This window comes from Oryctolagus cuniculus, chromosome 17, assembly GCF_964237555.1.
Source record: "Oryctolagus cuniculus chromosome 17, mOryCun1.1, whole genome shotgun sequence".
Classification (NCBI taxonomy): domain Eukaryota; kingdom Metazoa; phylum Chordata; class Mammalia; order Lagomorpha; family Leporidae; genus Oryctolagus; species Oryctolagus cuniculus.
In genome coordinates this window covers 36,862,409-36,883,785 of record NC_091448.1, presented here as the reverse complement: position 1 = coordinate 36,883,785, position 21,377 = coordinate 36,862,409, and the positions used below count along the sequence as shown (strand labels likewise).

The 21,377-nt window shown below is 40.5% G+C and overlaps 1 protein-coding gene across 1 annotated transcript in view; it reads right to left on the bottom strand.

Annotated features, from left to right (window-relative positions):
* Positions 1 to 2,181: 2,181 nt before the first annotated feature.
* APPBP2 (amyloid beta precursor protein binding protein 2) overlaps positions 2,182 to 21,377 on the bottom strand; it is a 74,332-nt gene continuing 55,136 nt past the window's right edge. Inside the window, exons 6-13 of the mRNA XM_008271184.4 lie at positions 20,173 to 20,262; positions 18,064 to 18,131; positions 17,881 to 17,986; positions 17,193 to 17,317; positions 11,843 to 11,928; positions 10,235 to 10,425; positions 7,910 to 8,075; positions 2,182 to 6,511 (exon numbers count right to left, since the gene is read on the bottom strand). Of these exons, the coding sequence (XP_008269406.1) occupies positions 6,258 to 6,511; positions 7,910 to 8,075; positions 10,235 to 10,425; positions 11,843 to 11,928; positions 17,193 to 17,317; positions 17,881 to 17,986; positions 18,064 to 18,131; positions 20,173 to 20,262 (1,086 nt within the window). The 3' untranslated portion in view covers positions 2,182 to 6,257. The remainder of the gene's footprint in view (positions 6,512 to 7,909; positions 8,076 to 10,234; positions 10,426 to 11,842; positions 11,929 to 17,192; positions 17,318 to 17,880; positions 17,987 to 18,063; positions 18,132 to 20,172; positions 20,263 to 21,377) is intronic.

Genomic DNA, 21,377 nt, shown 5'->3' with positions numbered 1-21,377 from the left:
TCTGTCCCCTCTTTCTTTTAAAAGCTGCTTTTAGGTAAACCGCATATTAAAAAAATATTTAGTTGAGACACACAGTGAGACAGCCTGAGGTCATGGTCCCCCTCTCCTTCCGATCCAGCCTCCTGCTGCTGTGCCTGGGAGGCCGCAAGTGAAGGCTCACATAGCTGAGCCCCTGCCACCCATGTGGGTGAGTGGATGGAGTTCCAGGCTCCTGGCTTCAGCCTGGCCCAGCCCCAGCTACTGTGGGCTTTGGGAAGAAAACCTCTCTCCTTCATTATTCTGCCTTTCAAATAAATATGAAAAGAAAATCACACACACTAACTTTTTTAAAGGCTCAAGGTTGGGGCCAGTGCTGTGATGCAGTAGGCTAAGCCTTCTCCAGTGGCAGCATCCCATACGGGCGCCGGTTCATATCTTGGTTGCTCCTCTTCTGATCCAGCTCCCTGCTTATGGCCTGGGAAAGCAGTGGAAGATGGCTCAAGTGCTTGGGCCCCTGCACCGGCTCGGGAGACCCAGAAGCAGCTCCTGGCTTCGAAATGGCCCAGCTCCAGATGTTGTGACCATTTGGGGAGTGAACCAATGGATGGAAGACTTTTCTGTCTCTCCCTATCTGTAACTGTACCTCTCAAATAAATAAAAAGCTTGGAAAAAAAAAGGTTCAAGGTCATTCAGAGATGTTTTAAAAACAAAACCAACCAAGCAGGTTGGCCTCCTGTCTGCAGCATTGGGATCTCATATGAGCACCAGTTCAAACTTCGGCTGCTCCACTTGCAATTCAGTTCACTAGTATGCACCTGGGGAAGCAGTGGAGGCTGGCCCAAACTGCTTGGGCCCCTACATCCATGCGGGAGACCCAGATGAAGCTCATGGTTCCTGGTTTTGGCCTGGCTCAGCTCCAGCTGTTGTGGCTATCTGGGGAATGAACCAGTGAATGGAAGATTTCTCCCCCTCTTTCTGTAACTCTGCCTTTGAAATAAATAAATTACGTCTTATAAGGGGGATTGTGGCAAACTTACAAAAATTTTCAGTATCATGAAGAGGTCAGGCAATGAGGCTGGGGCTAACTATTCCAACTGAAGTTGGGATTTAGTTTAAAATTTTCCTTCTAGTAGTTCAGATTGAGGCTCATTGCCTGTAACTATTGGGTGATTAAGAGTTGTGCTGCCGGTGCCGCAGCTCAGTAGGCTAATCTTCTGCCTGCAGCGCCAGCACACCAGGTTCTAGGCCCGGTCAGGGCGCCAGATTGTGTCCCGGTTGCTCCTCTTCCAGTCCAGCTCTCTGCTGTGGCCCGGGAGTGCAGTGGAGGATGGCCCAGGTGCTTGGGCCCTGCACCCCATGGGAGACCAGAAGGAAGCACCTGGCTCCTGGCTTTGGATCCGCGCCGGCAGTAGCAGCCATTTAGGGGGTGAACCAACGGAAGGAAGACCTTTCTCTCTGTCTCTAACTCTGTAAAAAAAAAAAAAAAAAAAAAAAAAAAAGTTGTGCTGCCCTTCTTTTTTTTTTTTAAGGATTTATTTTATGTATTCGAAAGTCAGAGTTACAGGGAGTCAGAGAGAGAGAGAGGTCTTCCATCTGATGGTTCACTCCCCAGACAGCTACAATGGCCAGAATTGCGCTGATCCAATGCCAGAAGCCAGGAGCTTCTTCCAGGTCTCCCACGTGGGTACAGGGACCCAAGAACTTGGGCCATCTTCTACTGCTTTCCCAGGCCATGGCAGGGAGCTGGATTGGAAGTGGCACAGCTGGGACTCGAACTGGCGCCCCTATGGGATGCTGGCACTGCATCTCATAATTTGACCTCCTCATTCATGTGCAGAAATGAAACACAAAGAGGGTTCCTTTTAATAAAGATGCAGAGCTGGAATTCCCCCAACATCCCCAGCACAAAGTTAGGTGTCTTCTGAGCTATATGGCCAGAGACAGGAATGGCAGTTAGTTGGTATAGACTAAAATAGCCCATGGCATCAATGGAGAGCCTATTTGCTCAAAGTGCTTCCAGGAGCCCCGCCTGCAGATGCTGTTTCCATGTGTCTCCTCCGCCACATACCCTCATTTTCCTTGACAGCAGGCCTCTTACTGTAGTTAAGTTTGCTCAGAGTTCATTAATGAAAACAGTCTGTAAAGCTTAACAAAACTTCCAGTCCCAACCCAAAACAATCACAACTAAATTGGAAACATGTACACTGTGAAAGCAGGAACACTATATTTATTAGGTCAATAATTCATTTTTAGCAATACAAGTACAGAATATATCACAATGCTGGGTACAAACATACTTAGTATGGTTTAATAATTACAAACCATGATGGGCACTACAAGTCAGTAAGAATGGTATGAAAGGTTGTCAGACACAATGAACTGTCTTCAAAAATCTATTAATGACCTTAGGTATGTCTATAGAAATTACTGTGGCACTAGGAATGGGGATTTTCGTGGAGAGACTGGTTAGTGATTTAACTGGTAAAGTAAGAGCTCTTTGTTTGAGCCTATTAAACTAAAATCCCCTGCTGCTTAATAAAGTATAAAAATAGTACTGACCTGGTAATATCTAACAAAATGTAGCATTCATTCACATCGTAAAAGTAGAACAAAGTTGAAAATTTTTAGTTACCATGGCAACATATCTTCCCATTAAAAAGAATACACAGAACAAGTCATGTTACACGAATGGTACCTGCAATGGTTACTTAGAGATCCAACACTTAACTGTGCACCACAAGCCGAGATTTCTAGTATCTAGATAGAACATAATTTTAAAATTTTATTTTGAAAAACGTGTACTTCAACAAACTCACTAAGGCCACTCATGCTATAGATACCTAGGATTGCAATTAAGCAGTATTTAGTAAATCCTACAGCACACTCCTTTAGATCAACAGGGTAAAACTAGTTTTCTTCTTCAAACATTCCTGAGATTTGTGGAAAAACAATGCTAATTTTTAAGCTGGATAGATGATTCCAATGTCAAGTTAAAAAGAAAAAGAAGAAAAGGGGATTTCCTGGCAGCTGAGGTCCTCCAAAGCCAAAAGGTGAAACATGTTAATTTTTAAGGCAAAAATAAAACTCTTTTAAAGAATGTGTGTACTTATCAAATATTTTTCCAGTTGTATTTTTGCCATCCAAAGAGGTCTAGAAGCAGCAAGGCTACAAATACTGGGGAAAACACAGAAAACAAGTGGCAAGTAACAGTATCTATTACTTAGCAAAGCATCCTTTCAGTTTGTAGTTTTGGCCGAAAGCTTCAATTGTTTTAGGCATGTGACACTGCCCAGTTTTAGTTTGCACTGTAAGCAGCAGCCAAATGGCACCCTCACTATCTCCAAGCCTGACTTATTCCTATCATGCCTTGTCAAACTCTTTATTTTCACAAAGGTAAGAATACCTGGGCAGGGGTTCCTACAAAGCAACAGTTAATTTTTAACCAAGCAGAGACAGAGATTTGATGGTAAGAAAGGTCCTAATTCTAGGGAACCCATGAAGATTGTACTGGGGCAAACCCAACTAACCTTATTAAACAGAGGGCAGCAGTGCCAGCACCAGGATGGCACATGCGAGCGTGTGACAGAGCTCCCTGATGCACCTGACTCCAGTAGCACCAAACTTTAAGTCAGGCCCCTTATTTAACAACTCTCTGCTGGACCTCCAGAAAAATCTTTTAGGCTGGCCAGGGCTTCCTTACATACAACCTCACTAGACGTATACAAAAGGTCTGCAAGCTACTGGTTAACATGAAGTCCATTTCAGCCTTTTTTGAGATTTTTTTAAAACTCCATAAATCAAGGTGGCATTCATCTAATGTCTCCCAAGCATCCAAGGGATAAATTCCAATTAAAATGACTAGGGTATTATTCTTCAAAAGAAAGATAAACAGCATACTAAGTCATATTACTAACAGAAAATGGCGATCTTTTTTAGGCTAGCGTGTATGCATTAAGACAAATCATATGAACTTCATATTAAACCAACATTAAAGCAATGGTAACAGAGAAACGGCCAACAGTGATGTTTATAAAGAACTGGCCGCCACCTGACATCATTACCCTGTGGTCCCAGGCTTCTGAATATCATGCCGCCTTATCACTGTGTGAGAGCTGAGCTGAGGGTGAACGAGGCCTTACATCATATGCTAATTTACTCTAGGAAATGCTAAATGTGCACAAAGCCAAAAATAAACATTAAAAACAAAACCACTTCATATGGCAACATAAATTTCAAAATATTTATTGAAAAACAATTTACCATGACATTCCTTTACCACAGACATACCACAGGACTCTAAGTAAACACTTAAAGTACACAAGGCCTATCCTGAAAATATCTTTGGAGGTATTAAATATATAGGCCCACAAGGATAGAGCTGAGTAACTTAAAAATGTTAGTCCTTGGTCAAACTATTGGTAATTAATAAAGAAGTGCCTCTTGGCATCAGACTGCAATTAAGTGGAAGGGGGACCAGCTTCATAAACTGCAGGTGTGCCAATTAACCTAAAATTCAAAAAAGAAAATAACTGAATTTGAGAAGTAAGCCAGCCTCCTGAACCCCATCATCATCATGCTAGGGCCTGGGCTGCATGTCCATCCTTGAATGTACTGGTTCAGAACAAGATCGCCCATTACAAACTCAAACAGGGTTAAACTGGAGGAGTGCAAATGCATGATGAAAACACACGTTTTCTGTTCTCACACGACAGACAGTTCAGACTTTTCCTCCTCCCACCCAATGTGCATGTAAAAAGAAAACCAAAACCCAACACACATCCACTCACCCACCATGACAGCTCCTGGCATTAGTCAGGAGCAACATCTTTTAACAGCCAAGTCACAAACCCCTGAAAATAGGGGGGAACCCAGATTCTTAACTATAGAGGTACCACATGGGCCACTACAGTAAGAATTGAGGTAACAGCAAAAGACCTTTAAGTTTCTTGGATTGCTATGCGTTGTAATGTCAAATTTCATTACCTCAGCATTAAAGAATTTGGCCTAAAAAAAAAAAAAAAAACCACTAAACAGAAAGACAAATTAGTGAAACAGACATATCATCAAGGGATTTTTTATTTGACTCTTCAATTTCAAATAAAATGACCCAACTGTGTTATTATTTACCATAAAAAAAACAAAGGATTTTCAAAGACTTATTTTGGGGCATTCATTTTCACTAATCCCAAACCATACATTAACTTAAAAGTCTCATGTGGACATGAGCTAATTCATAACCTAGACAACAGACTAGTTAAGTGCGCGGATTATCAGGGTGGCGCTTAGAGTGAGGGCATGGCTGCAGCAGACATTTTTAATTTACAGACTTGCTTATGGCAATGTCATCTGTGTACCTGACTAAAGGCTTGCCACTGAAATTGCCAAATTTCCATAGTTTGGTATCTATATTACATGAATATAATTCTTGCATTATCAGTTTTCATCATATATATAAATGAAATCATTCTATTAATAAAAGTATAGGCAGGTGCTAAAATAATGTCAAGCCTCTGGTCCAAATAACCACCTTCCATGTTAGGCTGGTCCTTTTCAGGTCTTCCTGGTCCTCTGAGAAAACACTATCAGAGCATCTTGCACTGCAGTACCGACACAAACAAGCAGAAAGAATTCAAACTGCTGGTCTATACAATTTTTCACTACTTACAGATCAACACTGGTCCAGTTTGGATGACTCTGACAGCACCCCGTGGAGGTACAGCTCTGGGGTGGTTGTATCCACTTCTTGGGGTAAGGTAGCCAAACCTAAGTCAGGATGTCCCTCTTTTATTAGTACTTGTGTTAACTTTTCTATACTGCATATAAAGATTATTCCCCATAAAATTTCTTTACAATATTGAATACCTCCACATGGAAGAATTATCTGTTAAAAAGTTGTTAAAATCATCCTTACATAATAAGAATGCAACTCTTTTAAACTCTTAAATAGTTTTATTTAGGGGTTCTTTTTTTTCTTTCAGGCTTTTTGCAAAATGAATTATTTTTAAAAAGAAAAAAAAAAGATTTCTTGTTGTTTTTTTCTACTAGGTTGAAAATGTGGGCCAGACTACTTATACATGCGGTACATGCTGAATATAACTGAATATATGCTTATTCCTACGGACACTCTGAAAGATAAGGATCACCCAAAATAGGGTCTTCAATGGACTGGACCAGTGTTTCAATACAAACTCCAGCCCCCAAAAACAACGTGGTTTAGATTTCACAGTATGAATTCCCTGGAATCTGGGAAAAGGTAATTGGTAGACTGAGGTCCTCCCTCAGCAGCTTGGTCCCTCAGCACTGTGAGAAATCAGGAAGGACTGCACCACTTCTTCAGTGGACTGGGGGCTGGTGTTGACGTCTTCAAGCGCATCGGTCACGGAATACTGCCGATCTCGCAACCGGTTCCAGTTAGACAGAACATTATGATATTCAAACACTTTCTCATAATTTCCAATGGAGTTGTAAAGTTTAATGAGACCACGGTAATCATATTCTAGTCCACTGTAGCCTTCACCAAAAAGTTTCTTCCCTGAAAGAAAAAAAAAAAGCTCAAGTATTAGATAAGTACTTTCTGCAACACCAACGCAAGTTCAGCTCTTTATCATCAGGCAGATTGGTTTCACTCCTCTGAAAGGAACAGACGTAATTCTTGCATTAGCACCCTCAACCCATTCCATCTAAGAGCAGTCTAAGGTTTAAAAACAAAAAACAAACAAACAAAAAAACTTCTCTTGTCTAAAGAAGCTGTTCTCAGGGGTCAGTGCTGTGGCACAGCGGGTAAAGTCACAGCCTGTTAATGTCCGTATCCCATATGGGCACTGGTTCAAGTCCCGGCTGCTCTACTTCCCATCCAGCTCTCTGCTAATGTGCCTGGGAAAGCAGTGAAGGATGGCCCAAGTGCTTGGGCCCCTTTCCCTAGAAGAACCTCCTGGCTCCTGGCTCTGGATTGGGACAGCTCCAGCCATTGCACCCATTTGGGGAGTGAACCAGCAGATGGAAGACTTCTCTCTCTGTCTCTCTCTCTAATTCTGCCTTTCAAATAAATAAATAAATCATTAAAAAAGCAGCTAAAGAAGCTGCCCTCATCAGAATAAATTACAAATTCTATGATTTGAAGAGACAGATGAAAAAGTTATTTCTTACTCTGAGTAAAGAATGGCAGTACTAACAATTGGAAGATACTATAGCAGTGTTTGTATATAAACTAATAGAATAAAATGAAAACATATAGAATATTTCAATAGTGGTACTTTTCACTCAATGGCATATTATGTAGCTATAAATTGAGGAGGAATTTCCCTATTCTTTATGAACTGATATGGATGGAGTATACTGTTTTGTTAAAAAAATTTAAGTGCAAACATGTATCTATAGTGTTCTACCTGTTGTATGAAAAAGGGAAAATAAGAAAATATTTGTTGATCTGAAATGGAAATAACCTAAATGTCCCATATGTTCATTAATGATGGAATGGAAAAACACAAGGGGTCTTCAAAGAGTTCATGGAAAAGGCAAATTATGAAAACTATGCATGAACATCACCAAAAGAAGCCAGACACATAAAAATATCCATTGGATGACTCTATTTACACCAAATTCTAAAACAAGTAAAGGTGATCCATGATGTTAAAGGTCAGGCAAAGGGAGGGGGAAAACTCTTGGGGCACTGTTTGCACAAATAATTGCAAATAACTGCTTCTACTTACATGTGGATAATACTGTCACACCTCCCAGAACTAACATCAACCTCAAAAAAGCAATTTCAGCAAAATGCTCCCATGATTTTTGGGTGGTTCCTGGATATCCCCTTGGCAGTGCTAAATCCATTAAGTCTTGTTAGTAATATCATTTCCCTCACACACATAAAAGATATGCTGACATACTGATCTCTAATCAACTGACTAAAGAAAACTGAAAGGTAACATACCAATTGCTATAGATCGCAAATAGAGTTTCTCAGCATTTTCATACTGATTCATGTCATAATTATACAAAGAAGCCAGATGTCCCACAGAAAGGGCTACTTCATAATCTTCTTGACCAAGAAGTTGCTCCTTAATTTGAATTGCTTTGATGTGCATTTCTTCAGCTTCCTGCAAAGTAATTTTGCCAGCCCAATCATTAGATTATGATTTTTCTTAACAGGTCAACAGTTCTTATTGAGTAAGAATGAATCTTTTAAATGCCAGTGACATCTTATGAATGCCATAATCATTAGATCAAAGAACATACAATTTATTCCAAAAGTTGTCAATACAAGCATTACTGATAAAGACATCCTATTCCAAGAGTAAACAAAAGAAAATTTGCTCTGGCAATAAAAATTCTTTAAAAGAAATTAACAAAACATTCCTAAATGAAAATTATTTCGTTTTGCTAACATACTCTAAAATTTAAATGTTGTTAGGAAACTCAGTAGCATCATATTTTAATTTAAACTTCACTTCCTTTTTAGTTTTGCCAATATGATTCCCAAAAAAATAAACTCAGAGTAACTGGGACACAACAACAACAACAACAAAAAGAGTAACTTGGGCAGACACTCATTCTGTCCTTGCTGTGACTCTAAAACAGACAATATTAAGAACATAAGGGGCTGGCACTGTGACATAGTGGGTAAAGCTGCCGCCTGCAGTGCCAGCATCCCATATGGCCGCCGGTTTGAGACCCGTTGCTCCACTTCTGATCCAGCTCTCTGCTCTGGCCTGGGAAAGCTGTGGAAGATGGCTCAAGTCCTTGGGCCCCTGCACCTTTGTGGGAAGACCCAGAGGAAGCTCCTGGCTCCTGGCACAGCTCTGGCCATTGCAATCAATTGGGGAGTGAAGCAGTGGATGGGAGATCTCTCTTTCTCTTTCCCTCTCCTTCTCTCTTTGTGTAACTCTGACTTTCAAACAAATACATAAATCTTAAAAAAACAAATAAAAGAAGAACATGAAACTCCAGGGTAGTGTTGTGGCACAGTGGATTAAGCCGCCACCCACAACAGTGGCATCCCATATGGGTGTTGGTTCTAGTCACGGCTCCCACACTTCTGATTTAGATCCTGCTAATGTGCCTGGAAGCATCAGAGAATGGACCAAGTGCTTAGTTGGGCAACTGCAACCACTTAGGAGGCCCAGATGAAATTCCTAGCTCCTGGCTTCAGGCTGGACAGCCCTGGCTGTCACAGATATTTGGGGGAGTATATCAGCCAATGGAAGATCTCACTCTGCTCTGTAACTCTGCCTTCCAAATAAGTAAAATAAATCTTAAACAAAAATGCCAACCAACAAACAAAAAACCAAAAAACACTAAATGCTTAGAGAATTAAAGTAATTTATATTGCCACAATTAATGGTACTTAGAGTATCTGTCTTGTACCTACCAGATATTCTGCTAAGAGTTGCACATACTTACCTAACTTAAGAGATACAATTTAAGGCTAAAAATCATATTTGCCTCTTGGTCTTTAAAATTTTTCCCTTTTAATATATATTTTTATAAAGATTCATTTTAGGGGGCTGGCGCTGTGGCTTAGTGGGTAAAGCCACCACCTGCTGTGCCGGCATTCCCATGTGGGCACTGGTTCAAGTGGCTGCTCCACTTCTGATCCAGCTCTCTGCTATGGCCTGGGAAAGCACCAGAAGATGGTGCAAATCCTTGGACCCCTGCACCCACGTGGGAGGTCTGGAAGAAGCTCCTGGCTCCTGACTTCTGATCGGCGCAGCTCCTGCTATTGTGGCTAATTGGGGAGTGAACCAGCTGATGGAAGACCTCTGTCCCTGCCTCTCTCTCTCTGTAACTCTTTCAAATAAATAAATAAATACATCTTTAAAAAAATCATTTTATTTATTTGAAAGGTAGAGTGACAGAGAGAAAACACACCTCCCATCTGCTGATTCGTTCCTCAAACTGCTTTAAAAGCCGGGACTGGGCCAGGCCAAAGCCAAGAGCCAAGAATTCCATCACGGAATTCCAGGGACTCCAGTACTTGCGGCATCTTCTGCCGCTTTCCCAAGGTGCATTAGCAGGGAGCTGTACCAACAAGAGGAGTAGGTGGGACTCAAACCAATAGTTCCATATGGGATGCCGGTGTTGTAGGCGGTGGCTTAACCCACTGCACGACAATGCTGGACCGAGCTTTTTTGGATTGATGGATTTATTCTTTATGCACGATCCTGCATTTTCTTATTTATATTTTGACTCTTTATTAAAGACTTAATGAAGTTTATTTAAGATTTAGAGAGAAAAACATAATAAAATATGTTCCTACCTTAAATTTTCTCATTGACTGATAAAGTCTTCCAAGATTTCCATAGTGTTTTGCTGTCTGTACATTAAACTCCCCAAAAGCTTTCTTAGCTAGCTGGAGTGAAGACAGGTGCAAATCATGGGCTTCTTGAAGCAGCCTCTGCTCAGTTTCCTTATTGTGACAGTCAATTGCAATCTCCTCTAAAATAAGTGCTGAATAATGAAAGCAACCAGTCAGTGCACTTCAAAACCCTCTGTCCAAGTTATTCAGAATACTGAACTCAGAACTGAATACAAATATGTTTATTGAAGATGTTAAATGTAACCATGGTCTATACTGGTCAAGATCAAAGTATTCACTTTAACAAAAAAAAAAGTACACTTTGAGGAGGTTACCATATAAGGTATGATGAAGTAAAATTCAAGAAAAAGAATAGTAAACATCAAATTATTTTTATAAAATTAGTTTCTATTAACAAATTGCTATATTTTACTGATATGAATTTGTATTTTAAAGGAAATGGAAAGGACAAGCAAAGTTTTTAGTTATGAAACTGTGTCAAGGAGCATCTAGATACTTCTGAAAATTTTGAAACCACCCTCTGTAAAACATAACCTTTAACCAAATATTACTAAAAAACTGGTTTCCTCCTACTCACTTGACCAACCAAATCAGGAAAGACGATATTTCAATTTCAAAGTTGCATTCAAGACTTTCAAATTCCATCTAATGCCTTAAAAATATACATATTCTTTTACCAGGTAGTTTTATTTCTTGGAAAAATGTCTATGTGCACAAAGGTAAGTAAAAGAAGTTTACTTCACTATAGCATTTTTAAAAACAAAAGGTTTAAAACAATATAAAGGTGCAATAATAAAGGTGAAGTTAAATATATGAGGAAAAAAGGTACACATTTACATGTACTGGAAAGAAAATCAGGTTACAAAACTGGAAAAAAAAGAACTATTCATTCATTTAACTGAAAACAAAGAAAATTTTTTAGAAAATCCACCAAAATGTTCAATCAGGATTGGTGAGATATCAGTTAACTTATTTTGTGTTGCTTTTCTATCTTTTAATTTTGACATTAATCACTATTACTTGTAAAACTTAAAAAATGCAAACCCAGAGGGAGGAAGCCTAGTTAGGGCAAAATTTACCCATGATGTATAAAATTACATATGGGTGGCTCAGTCAAGTTAGTAAAATAATACATTTTATGAAAGAGTTTTGGTAGTGATTAGAAGAAAAGTTAAAAGAAGAAAATACTATTTGGGCATAGCCTTGCAACATGGACAGTAAGCTGATACGAACCTCAGTTTAAGAAGCTAAAGCTATAAAACTCATCATCTATTTTCTATCCATGTGACTGCAGACTTATTTACATTACTCCTCCTTGCTGTTCTCAAACGAAATTAATGCATGTGTTGAAAAATAAAAGAGACAAAAAGAAATTCTGGCTTATTAACTAATGATAAGTGAGAAGCAAACAATCTCATCAAAAATTATAGGAAACTCAACATGTAAGTCTAACCTAGTGTTACCTCTGAGAAAATAAACAAATACTCCTATTTTTGTAACATGTATCATCACCTAAAAATTATCTTGAGACTAGAGTACAAAGGATACCTTTCACCCTCTTTGAGGAAGCCAAAAGAAGATGATCTTCAGGCAGGATGTGGGTAATGATACCAATAGCTCTTTCTGCATGAAATCTGGAATAGAGACAGATATAGCCTAGCATTTCTCCTTGGTTACAAGTGATTTAGCATATATATATATATATGTTTATTTTTTTTTAAATCACACATTATAGAAACAAACCAATTTTTTGTTTTGAATTTTCAATCAGTTGTGGATTAACCTTTCAATATCCAATGGATTACTTTCTCCCTCAGAATAAAATAGGAAGTCCGTGTTATGGTCTCCAAGGTTAACAGGGGCTCTTACATCCTCAGATTAACCCTTTCTCCTCCAGTCACATAGGCCAGGTGTTTCCTGAATATGTGAAATGCATCTTTGCCATGTGCTATCCCCGAATATCTACATGACCTACTCCCACTGAACAGGCCTTCCCACAAGAGACAATATAGAAGTCCCTAAAAAACCTACCATCATTCTGAGAACTCTTCACCTAAATGATGCTACTTACTTTTTTTTTTAGGGAGGGGAAAGGAAGAGTTAGACAGTGAGAGAGAGACAGAGAAAGGTCTTCCTTCCGTTGGTTCATCCCCCAAAGGGCTGCCACGGCCAGCACTGCACTGATCCGAAGCCAGGAGCCAGGTGCTTCTCCTGGTCTCCCATGTGGGTGCAGGGCCCAAGTACTTGGGCCATCCTCCACTGCCTTCCCGGGCCACAGCAGAGAGCTGGCCTGAAAGAGGAGCAACCGGGACAGAATCTGTTGTCCCAACTGGGACTAGAACCCAGGGTGCGGGCGCCACAGGCAGAGGATTAGCCTAGTGAGCCGTGGCGCTGGCCTCTGGTTTTTTTTTTTTTTTTTTTTTTGACAGACAGAGTGGACAGTGAGAGAGAGAGACAGACAGAGAGAAAGGTCTTCCTTTTGCTGTTGGTTCACCCTCCAATGGCCGCCGGCGCCGCTAGGTGGAGGATTAGCCTATTGAGCCGTGGCACCGGCCCCGCTGCTTACTTTTTTAACGTTTTAAGATTTGTTTATCTGAAAGTCAAAGTTACATACACACACACAGAGAAACAGAGAGAGAGAGAGAGAGAGAGAGAGAGAGAGATCTTCCTTCCAATGGTTCACTCCCCAAGTGGCCACACGGTCAGACCAAGCAGAAGCTAGGAACCACGAGCTTCATTTAGGTCTCCTCCATCAGTGGCAGGGGCCCAAATACTTGAGCCATCTTCCACTGCTTTCCCAGGCCATTAGCAGGGAGCTGGATCAGAAGTGGAGCAGCCAGGACTCAAATGATTCAAACTGGGGGTCCTATGGGATGCCAGCATTACTGGTGGCAGCTTAATACACTACACCACAATGCCTACTTTTTTATTCATAGCAGTATTCTCATCTTACACACTTGATTGTTTATGACCAACTCCACCAAATACAAAGTAAATTATCTGTTTTGTCTGCCAGTTTCTTTTTTTCTTTTTTTTAAGATTATTTGAGAGGTAGAGTTATAGACAGTAGAGGGAGAGACAAAGAGAAAGGTCTTCCTTCCGTTGGTTCACTCCCCAAATAGCCACAATAACTGGAGCTATGCTGATTCAAGGCCAGGAGCCAGGCGCCTTCTTCCTAGTCTCCCACGTGGGTGCAGGGGACCAAGGACTTGGGCCATCTTCTACTGCTTTCCCAGGCCACAGCAGAGAGCTGGATTGGAAGTGAAGCAGCTGGGACTAGAACTAACGCTCATATGGGATGCCAGTGCCACAGGCAGAGGATTAACTTACTGTGCCATTGCACCAGCCCCTGCCAGTTTCTTTCAAACAACTCCCAGCCTCCCAGCCCCATCCTCCAGGTAATCACCATTTTCTCAAATCTGTCTCTCAATTTGCTAATTCTCTCTTTGGTTTTAAGTAATTTGCCATTTAAGTTTCACTGAATTTTAATGTCAATAATTTAGTTATTCACTTTATGTTTTACTTGAAAAAAATTTTATTTTTCAATTTACTTGAAAGGCAGAGATAAAGAGAGGGAGACATCTTCTATCCACTGATTCACTCCCCAAAATGACAGCAACAGCCAACACCAGGTTAGGCAAAAGCCAAGAGTCAGAAACTCAATCTGGAACTTCCACATGGGTGGGTGGTGACCTAGATACGTGAGCCATCACCGGCTGCCTCTGAAAGTGTACATTAGCAAAAAGGTGGCCTGGACGTAAAGGCAGGCATACCCTGTATGGGACGTAGGTGTCCCAAGCAGCATATTAACCACTTGGTTTTCTTTTCTTTTTTTTTTTTTTTTTGGGGGGGGGAATAAAGATTTATTTATTTATTTGAAAGTCAAAGTTACAGAGAAAGACAGAGAGATACAGAGACAGACAGAGATCTTCCATCCACTGGTTCAGTCCCCAGATGGCCTCAACGTCCAGGGCTGTGCCAGGCCAAAGTCAGGAGCTCCATCTGGTCTCCGATGTGGGCAGCAGAGGCCCAACACTTCGAATATCCTCTGCTGCCTTTCTCAGGCCATTAGTAGGGAGCAGGATTGGATATGCAACAGCCGGGATATGAACCAGTGCCCGTATGGGATGCTGGAGTCAAAGGCAGTGGCCTTACCCACTATACCACAATACTGGCCTCTTGTTTTATTTATCTTAATAGCTCTTCTTATTAAGATATAATTCAAATAGCACAAAATTTATCATTTAAATTATTATAACTCAACAATTTCTAGTATATTCAGAGTTGTATGAATAACTAGCTCACCATGACATAATCAATTATTCTCCCCCAAAAGAAACATGCTCACTGGCAGTTACTCCCTATTTGCCCACAACTCCCCAGCCTATGTAAAATCAATTTACTTTCTGTCTCTACAGATTTTCCTAAACAAGAAATTTAATTTTTTTTTAAATTTATTTATTTGAAAGGCAGAGTTACAGAGAGGCAGAGGGAAAGAGAAAGAAAGAAAGAAAGAAAGAGAAAGAGAGAGAGAGAGAGAGAGAGAGAGAGAGAAAGAGAGAGAAATCTTCCATCTGCTGGTTCCCTCACCAAATGGCTACAACAACTGGAGCTGTGCTGATCCAAAACCAGGAGCTGCTTCTGGGACTCCCATGCGGGTGTAGGGGCCCAAGATGTGGACCATCTTCTACTGCTTTCCCAGGCCACAGCAGAGAGCTGGATTGGAAGTGGAGCAGCTGGGACTTGAACTGGCATCCATATGGGATGCCAACACTGCAGGGGGTGGCTTTATCCACTAAGCCACAGTGCTGGCCCCCAAGACATTTCAAATAAATGAAATCATACAATATGTGATCCTTCTTAACTGGCTTCTTACACATCACAAGTTTTCAAGGTTCATCTGTATTGTAGCACATACTAGTGGTTTTGTTTTAGAATCTGTCTTTTTTATTGTCCCTCCAAAATATTACTGATTCCTTCTTTTATATCAGCGTCTACAAGCTTTCTTGTAAAGGGCTATAGTGTATAACTCTGCTGTTGGATCATGAAAGCAGCCGTAAGATATACACAAATAAAAGAACATGACAATGTTCCACTTTATTTTGCCTACAGGCAAAGGTATGCCAGCCCATTTTATGGCTTTAATCATTCAAGAATATGTACTTTATGGTACTACTAAGAAAAATTTGGTAACTAAAGTTCTTAGGGTTCTAATCCTGTTGTCTCTCACTCATAATGCAAATGTTTTCTTAAGCAATTAAAAAAAATTTTATATTTACATACTTGAATGGCAGAGAAACAGACAGCGAGTGAGCAATAGCACTCTCATCCAGTGGTTCATTTCCCAAATGCCCTCAAAAACTGGGACCAGTTACTTGACCATCTCTGCTGCCTCCAGGGTCTACATCAGCAGGAAGCTGGAGTCAGGAGTCAGAAGCGGTTTGAACCCAAGCACTGCAATATGGGATGCAGGTGTAACTGCTAGGTCACATGCTCATCTCTATTTTGCAATTTTTGATGGTGAATTTATTTTAGCGAGAGCTATATCTATGAGATCTATGTATGGTTTCGGTTGATGACAAATTATTTCCCAGAGTTTTCCATTTTTCTCCACAAGGCATCTCAGGAGAACTAGCTGCCTCAAAGTTCCTTTTAATATTTGTTCTCAGTTTGGAGGTTCCTGCATCTATGAAAATCAACTGGAAAATAGGTCTGTAGTTATAAATTCTCCTATGAGGTCCATTTCTTTCTTCAAGCACAGCATAAATGTCTCTTAAACTCATGGCTGTTGTTCAATCAAGGCTACTGAAACTTGGCAGCTTTCCCATCACAGAGAACAATTACACCATGGTTCGTGCCTAACCCTTTGGATTCCAGCATGCATTACTAGCCCTTGAGGATTTCCCTTCTTAAAAGCTCAGTTTTGCATTGAAAAAAAAAAAAGATGACATGCACATATATATACACAGAGACACACAGACACAAGTATTTCTCTGTTCTGATTAAAGAAAATACTTAGAAGTCACACTATATGATAATATGCAAGTCTCAATATTAAATCAAGTAAAGTCTAAATGAAAGACCTACACATTTGGCATGATTTTTTATAAATTCAAAAACATTTTAAGGGTGAGTGGCCTAGTGGTTAAGATGCACGTGTTTAGGTTAGGATGCATGCATCCCACACTGGAGTGTCTTGGTTGGATTCCAGGCTCCTGACTCCAGCTTCCATTTAACAGAGAGATTGGGAGGCAACGATAGTTAAAGTAGTCGGGTTCCTGCCACTCATGCAGAAGACCTGGAGTCAGACCCAGGCCCGTGGCTTCAGTCCTATGGGTATGGTGGACATTTGGGGGGTGAACTAGCAGATGTGGACACCCATGCTGGCACTCTCTCTCTTACTCTACTTCTTATTTTAAAAAAAACATTTTTTTTTGACAGGCACAGTGGACAGTGAGAGAGACAGAGAGAAAGGTCTTCCTTTTGCCGTTGGTTCACCCTCCAATGGCTGCTACGGCTGGTGCGCTGCGGCCGGCGCACCGCGCTGATCCGAAGGCAGGAGCCAGGTATTTCTCCTGGTCTCCCATGGGGTGCAGGGCCCAAGTACTTGGGCCATCCTTCACTGCACTCCCTGGCCACAGCAGAGAGCTGGCCTGGAAGAGAGGCAACCGGGACAGAATCCGGCGCCCCGACCGGGACTAGAACCCGGTGTGCCGGCGCCACTAGGTGGAGGATTAGCCTATTGAGCCACGGCGCCGGCCTAAAAGATTTTTTTATACATTCTATTAATGTTCCAGAAAGACAACTTCAATTCATAAGGCATATTAAGTACTACTATATCAGGGAAAAGACAAAAAAGTTGTTAACCCTTCACAGAAAAGACGACTGTGGAACTTACAGTGCATTGTCAAATTTTCCAGAACTATACTGGTGAACATAGGAAGAATAAGCCAAGTCTTCATGAGCTGTTGCTACATGGATATTTTTGCCACCAAATACTGACTGTCGAATGTCAAGAGCTGCCTGAAAGAATCATAAAAATATGACAATACTGTAAGCCTTTAGAAAACACCACCTAGTTAAAATAAGCATCCTAAAAACTTAAATACATATTCTATAGAACCAGTTCCAAAGTTACCCAGAAGGCCTGATATTCCAAGATGGAATCTGAAGTGAAAGGCAGTGATTTAATAATAATCATAACTTCTACATCTTGGGAATCATACCACTGTTTTTTCTCTATGTCTCTCTTCAAAATTAAACCACAAAACCAAGGATCCCTTGTCTAGAGCAATGGAATACAGTGACACCTGCTAAATCAACAAAACAAGCCATCACCTGGGCAAATGAAAAATGGAAAGTGTTCCTAAATACAGGCCACAGTCCATTTCCTTTCCTGATTCTCTTTAATCCCTACAATATTAACTTTTAGGCATTCTAGATAAAACTTGGTAAAATACTGATATGCCCTGGGGAGAGGAGGGAACTCAGTTATTTTTAGGGACCAGTTTATATTCTCCAAATAAATACACATCAGCAAGTCAATTTAAATTGAAAGAAAACAAAAGAGGTAATCATTAACATACCTGATAAATTGCAACAGACTGACAGATATTATCTACATTGAGTAAGTAGAATCCATAATCTAGCAGTGTATCAGAATATTTTGGGTGTTTGGACCCAAAATGATCCCTATAAAAAGATACAAAATTATTAAGGTATACAACAGAGAGACAACTAAAAAGCCATTTTTAATAACAATCACCTACCGTGCTAGATATACTGCATGTTTAATTAGCTGTTCTGCCTTCTTAAATTCACGTTTTACTACACAAGCCTAAAGACAAAGTGAAAAATTATTAATTAACTCATTATTAATTATTAATTAGTTCATTAGTGTGCTACAGTAAGTATAACTTATATACTACTGACTATAATAGTCAATAAGAGGGGCCGGCGCAGTGGCGCAGTAGGTTAATCCTCTGCCTTCAGCGCCAGCATCCTATATGGGCACCGGTTCTAGTCCCAGCTGCTCCTCTTCCAATCCAGCTCTCTGCTATGGCCTGGGAAAGCAGTGGAAGATGGCCCAAGTGCTTGGGCCCCTGCACCTGCAGGGGTCCTGGCTTCGGACCGGTGCAACTCCGGCTATTGCGGCTATTTGGGGAGTGAACCAATGGAAGGAAGACCTTTCTCTCTGTCTCTCCCTCTCACCATTTGTAACTCTACCTCTAAAATGAATAAATAAAATCTTTTAAAAAAATAGTCAATAAGAAAAAAAATCTTCAAACAGAAAATACAAGGGTTCTATTTACAATTTATTTTCTGCCAAGTAGTCCAGAATTCTATTACAGATATATATACAATTCGGGAAAATCATAAAATTTGAAATTTTGACACTTATTCCCCGTGTAAATTTGTTACAATAAAGTATCTTACAAATTGTAGGTGTATAATCCTATCTATGTTTTTAAAAGATTTTATTTATTTTTTATTTGAGAGACATAGTCACAGAGAGTAAGGTCTTCCATCCACTAGTTCACAGAGCTGGGCTGACCTGAAGCCAAGAGCCAGGAGCTTCTTCTAGGTCTTCTATGCAGTTTCAGGGGCCCAAGCACTGGGCCATCTTCCACTGCTCTCCCAGGCCATAAGCAGAGAGTTGGATCAGAAGTAGAGCAGCCAGGACAGGAATCAGTGTTCATATGGGATGCTAGCGCAATAGGTGGAGGCTTAGCCTACTACACCACAGCACCAACCCCAAACCCTTCTGTTTTAAATTAAAGATTTTTTTATTTATTTGCTGCTTTCCCAGGCCATAGCAGAGAGCTGGATCGAAAGTGGAGCCGCTGAGACTCACTCTGGCGTCCATATAGGATGCCGGCACTGCAGGCAGTGGCTTTCCTGCTCCGCCACAGCACCAACCCCACCAGAATATTTTTTAAGGTACTCATATCTAAGTTCTGGAGTAGATTACAATTATCTTTTGTAGTCTTCATTTTATAATTTTGAAATATTACACAATTTTTTAATTCCTAAAATATTTGAACCATGAGGATAACTAGTAACTCTACAAAGTATAAATGATTTGCATATATAAATATAAACTTGCATTAATTTTCAATGTCTTGAATTTAAAACATTCTAATATCCCTTTTATAGTGCTGTTGATAATGACTGAGTCAATAAATTTCAAAGAAATAGCAGACTCTTCTATATCCACAGTTTTGGAATCTTTGTTTTAACTCAATTTCCATAAGTAAAACTAACCAAAATGAAACTTCTGGGTAGAAATTCAAAACTTCTGTGTAGAAAGAGTGTATGTTGAAAAGTACATTAATGCTTTAAGGTCTTGGTATCCCGAAGCAGCAGTTTTGAAATACTACATAACGATTTCAAAGAGTTAACGCACTTACTTTCAGAGTAAGAAACAAGAGAGAAATCAAATCTGAATTGCCCAGAGAGTCAATACAGCAGAAAGCTGACTTGAGACTGTAATACTAATACTAACGTGAGGCTACCCTTTAAGAGAAAAGTGACTGAAGTCCATAAAATTTGGACTTCAGTCACATATGGAGCTCAGGTTGCTATAAAGGTTTAAGAAAAGCAAAAATAAATTCAAGCCAGAGTATCACCAACTACTGTGATGTGTACTTTAGCAATCTGAAAAAATTACCAATACAAATTATTTCAGAGGCTTTCTTGGTAAAGGAAAATTAGTCTTTAAAACATAAGTTAGAAAAGAGTTTTCTAAAACTTGGCTCAAAAAATTTGCAAATAGACTTGTCTGTATAGTATCAAGTAACTAATATATAAGGCAACAGGTAAATTAAAACAAATTTATAGCCTGATAAGTCCTATAATTCATTTAATAAATTATTTACCTTAGATGCTTGTCTTAAAACATCTACCACAACTTTGACTGGTAAGCCTGCTGTGATTTCTTTCATGGCCTCAATACACCACTTGTATGCCTAAAGAGAAAGGCAGTTACAGAATACACAGAGGTGCAATAAATCAAACTAACAGTAGTTAACAAAACAGTTGGGAATCTTTCCTAAAAGCTTTCAAATACTTGACACGGGATGTCAGTATCCCAAGTGGTACCTTAACTACCACACCAAACATCCATCCGTTTATGGTTATTTTTCCTGTATCTGCTGAATCCATTCTGTTTTGTTGCCCTTTGTGTACAATGTTCCAAGTACTTGAGCCATAATACACTGCTTCTCAGGATGCATTAACAGGAAGCTGGATAGGTAGCAGAGAAGCTGGGAGTGGAACCAGTACTGTGATGCGGGATACGATATAGACCTCCCAAGAAGCAATTTGACCTGCTGCGATGCAAAGCCCACTCCTCCCTTTTATTTTATTCCAAGCAGCATTTATAAAATCTTTTATTTTTTTTTAATTTATTTCTTTGAGAGGCAGAGAGACTGAGATAGACAAGAGTGAATTTGAAATTCCTAGTTCATTCCCCAAATGCCTTCAATAGCCTGAATGGGGCTGAGCTGAAGCCAAGAACTAGGAACTCAATCCAGGGATTCCATGTATGTAAGCCATGCCTGCTGTCTCCCACAGCATACATCAACAGAAAGCAGGAGTCAGGAACCACAGCTGGATATCAAATTCAGGCACTCTAATGTGGGACATGGGTTAACCTGCACTTGAACCGTTAGGCCAAACACCTTCTCCTTGACGCATGACATATTCTTTTTTTTTTTTTTTTTTTTTTTTGGACAGGCAGAGTGGACAGGGAAAAAGGTCTTCCTTTTCTGTTGGTTCACCCCACAATGGCTGCTTCAGCTGGTATGCTGCGGCCAGCGCACCACGCTGATCCGAAGGCAGGAGCCAGGTGCTTCTCCTGGTCTCCCACCTGGGTGCAAGGCCCAAGGACCTGGGCCATCCTCCACTGCACTCCTGGGCCACAGCAGAGAGCTGGTACTGGAAGAGGGGCAACCGGGACAGAATCCGGCACCCCAACCGGGACTAGAACCCGGTGTGCCAGCGCTGCAGGCAAAGGATTAGCCTATTGAGCCATGGCGCCAGCCAATGCATTCTTGTGGTAGATATTGAAAGCAAGATGATG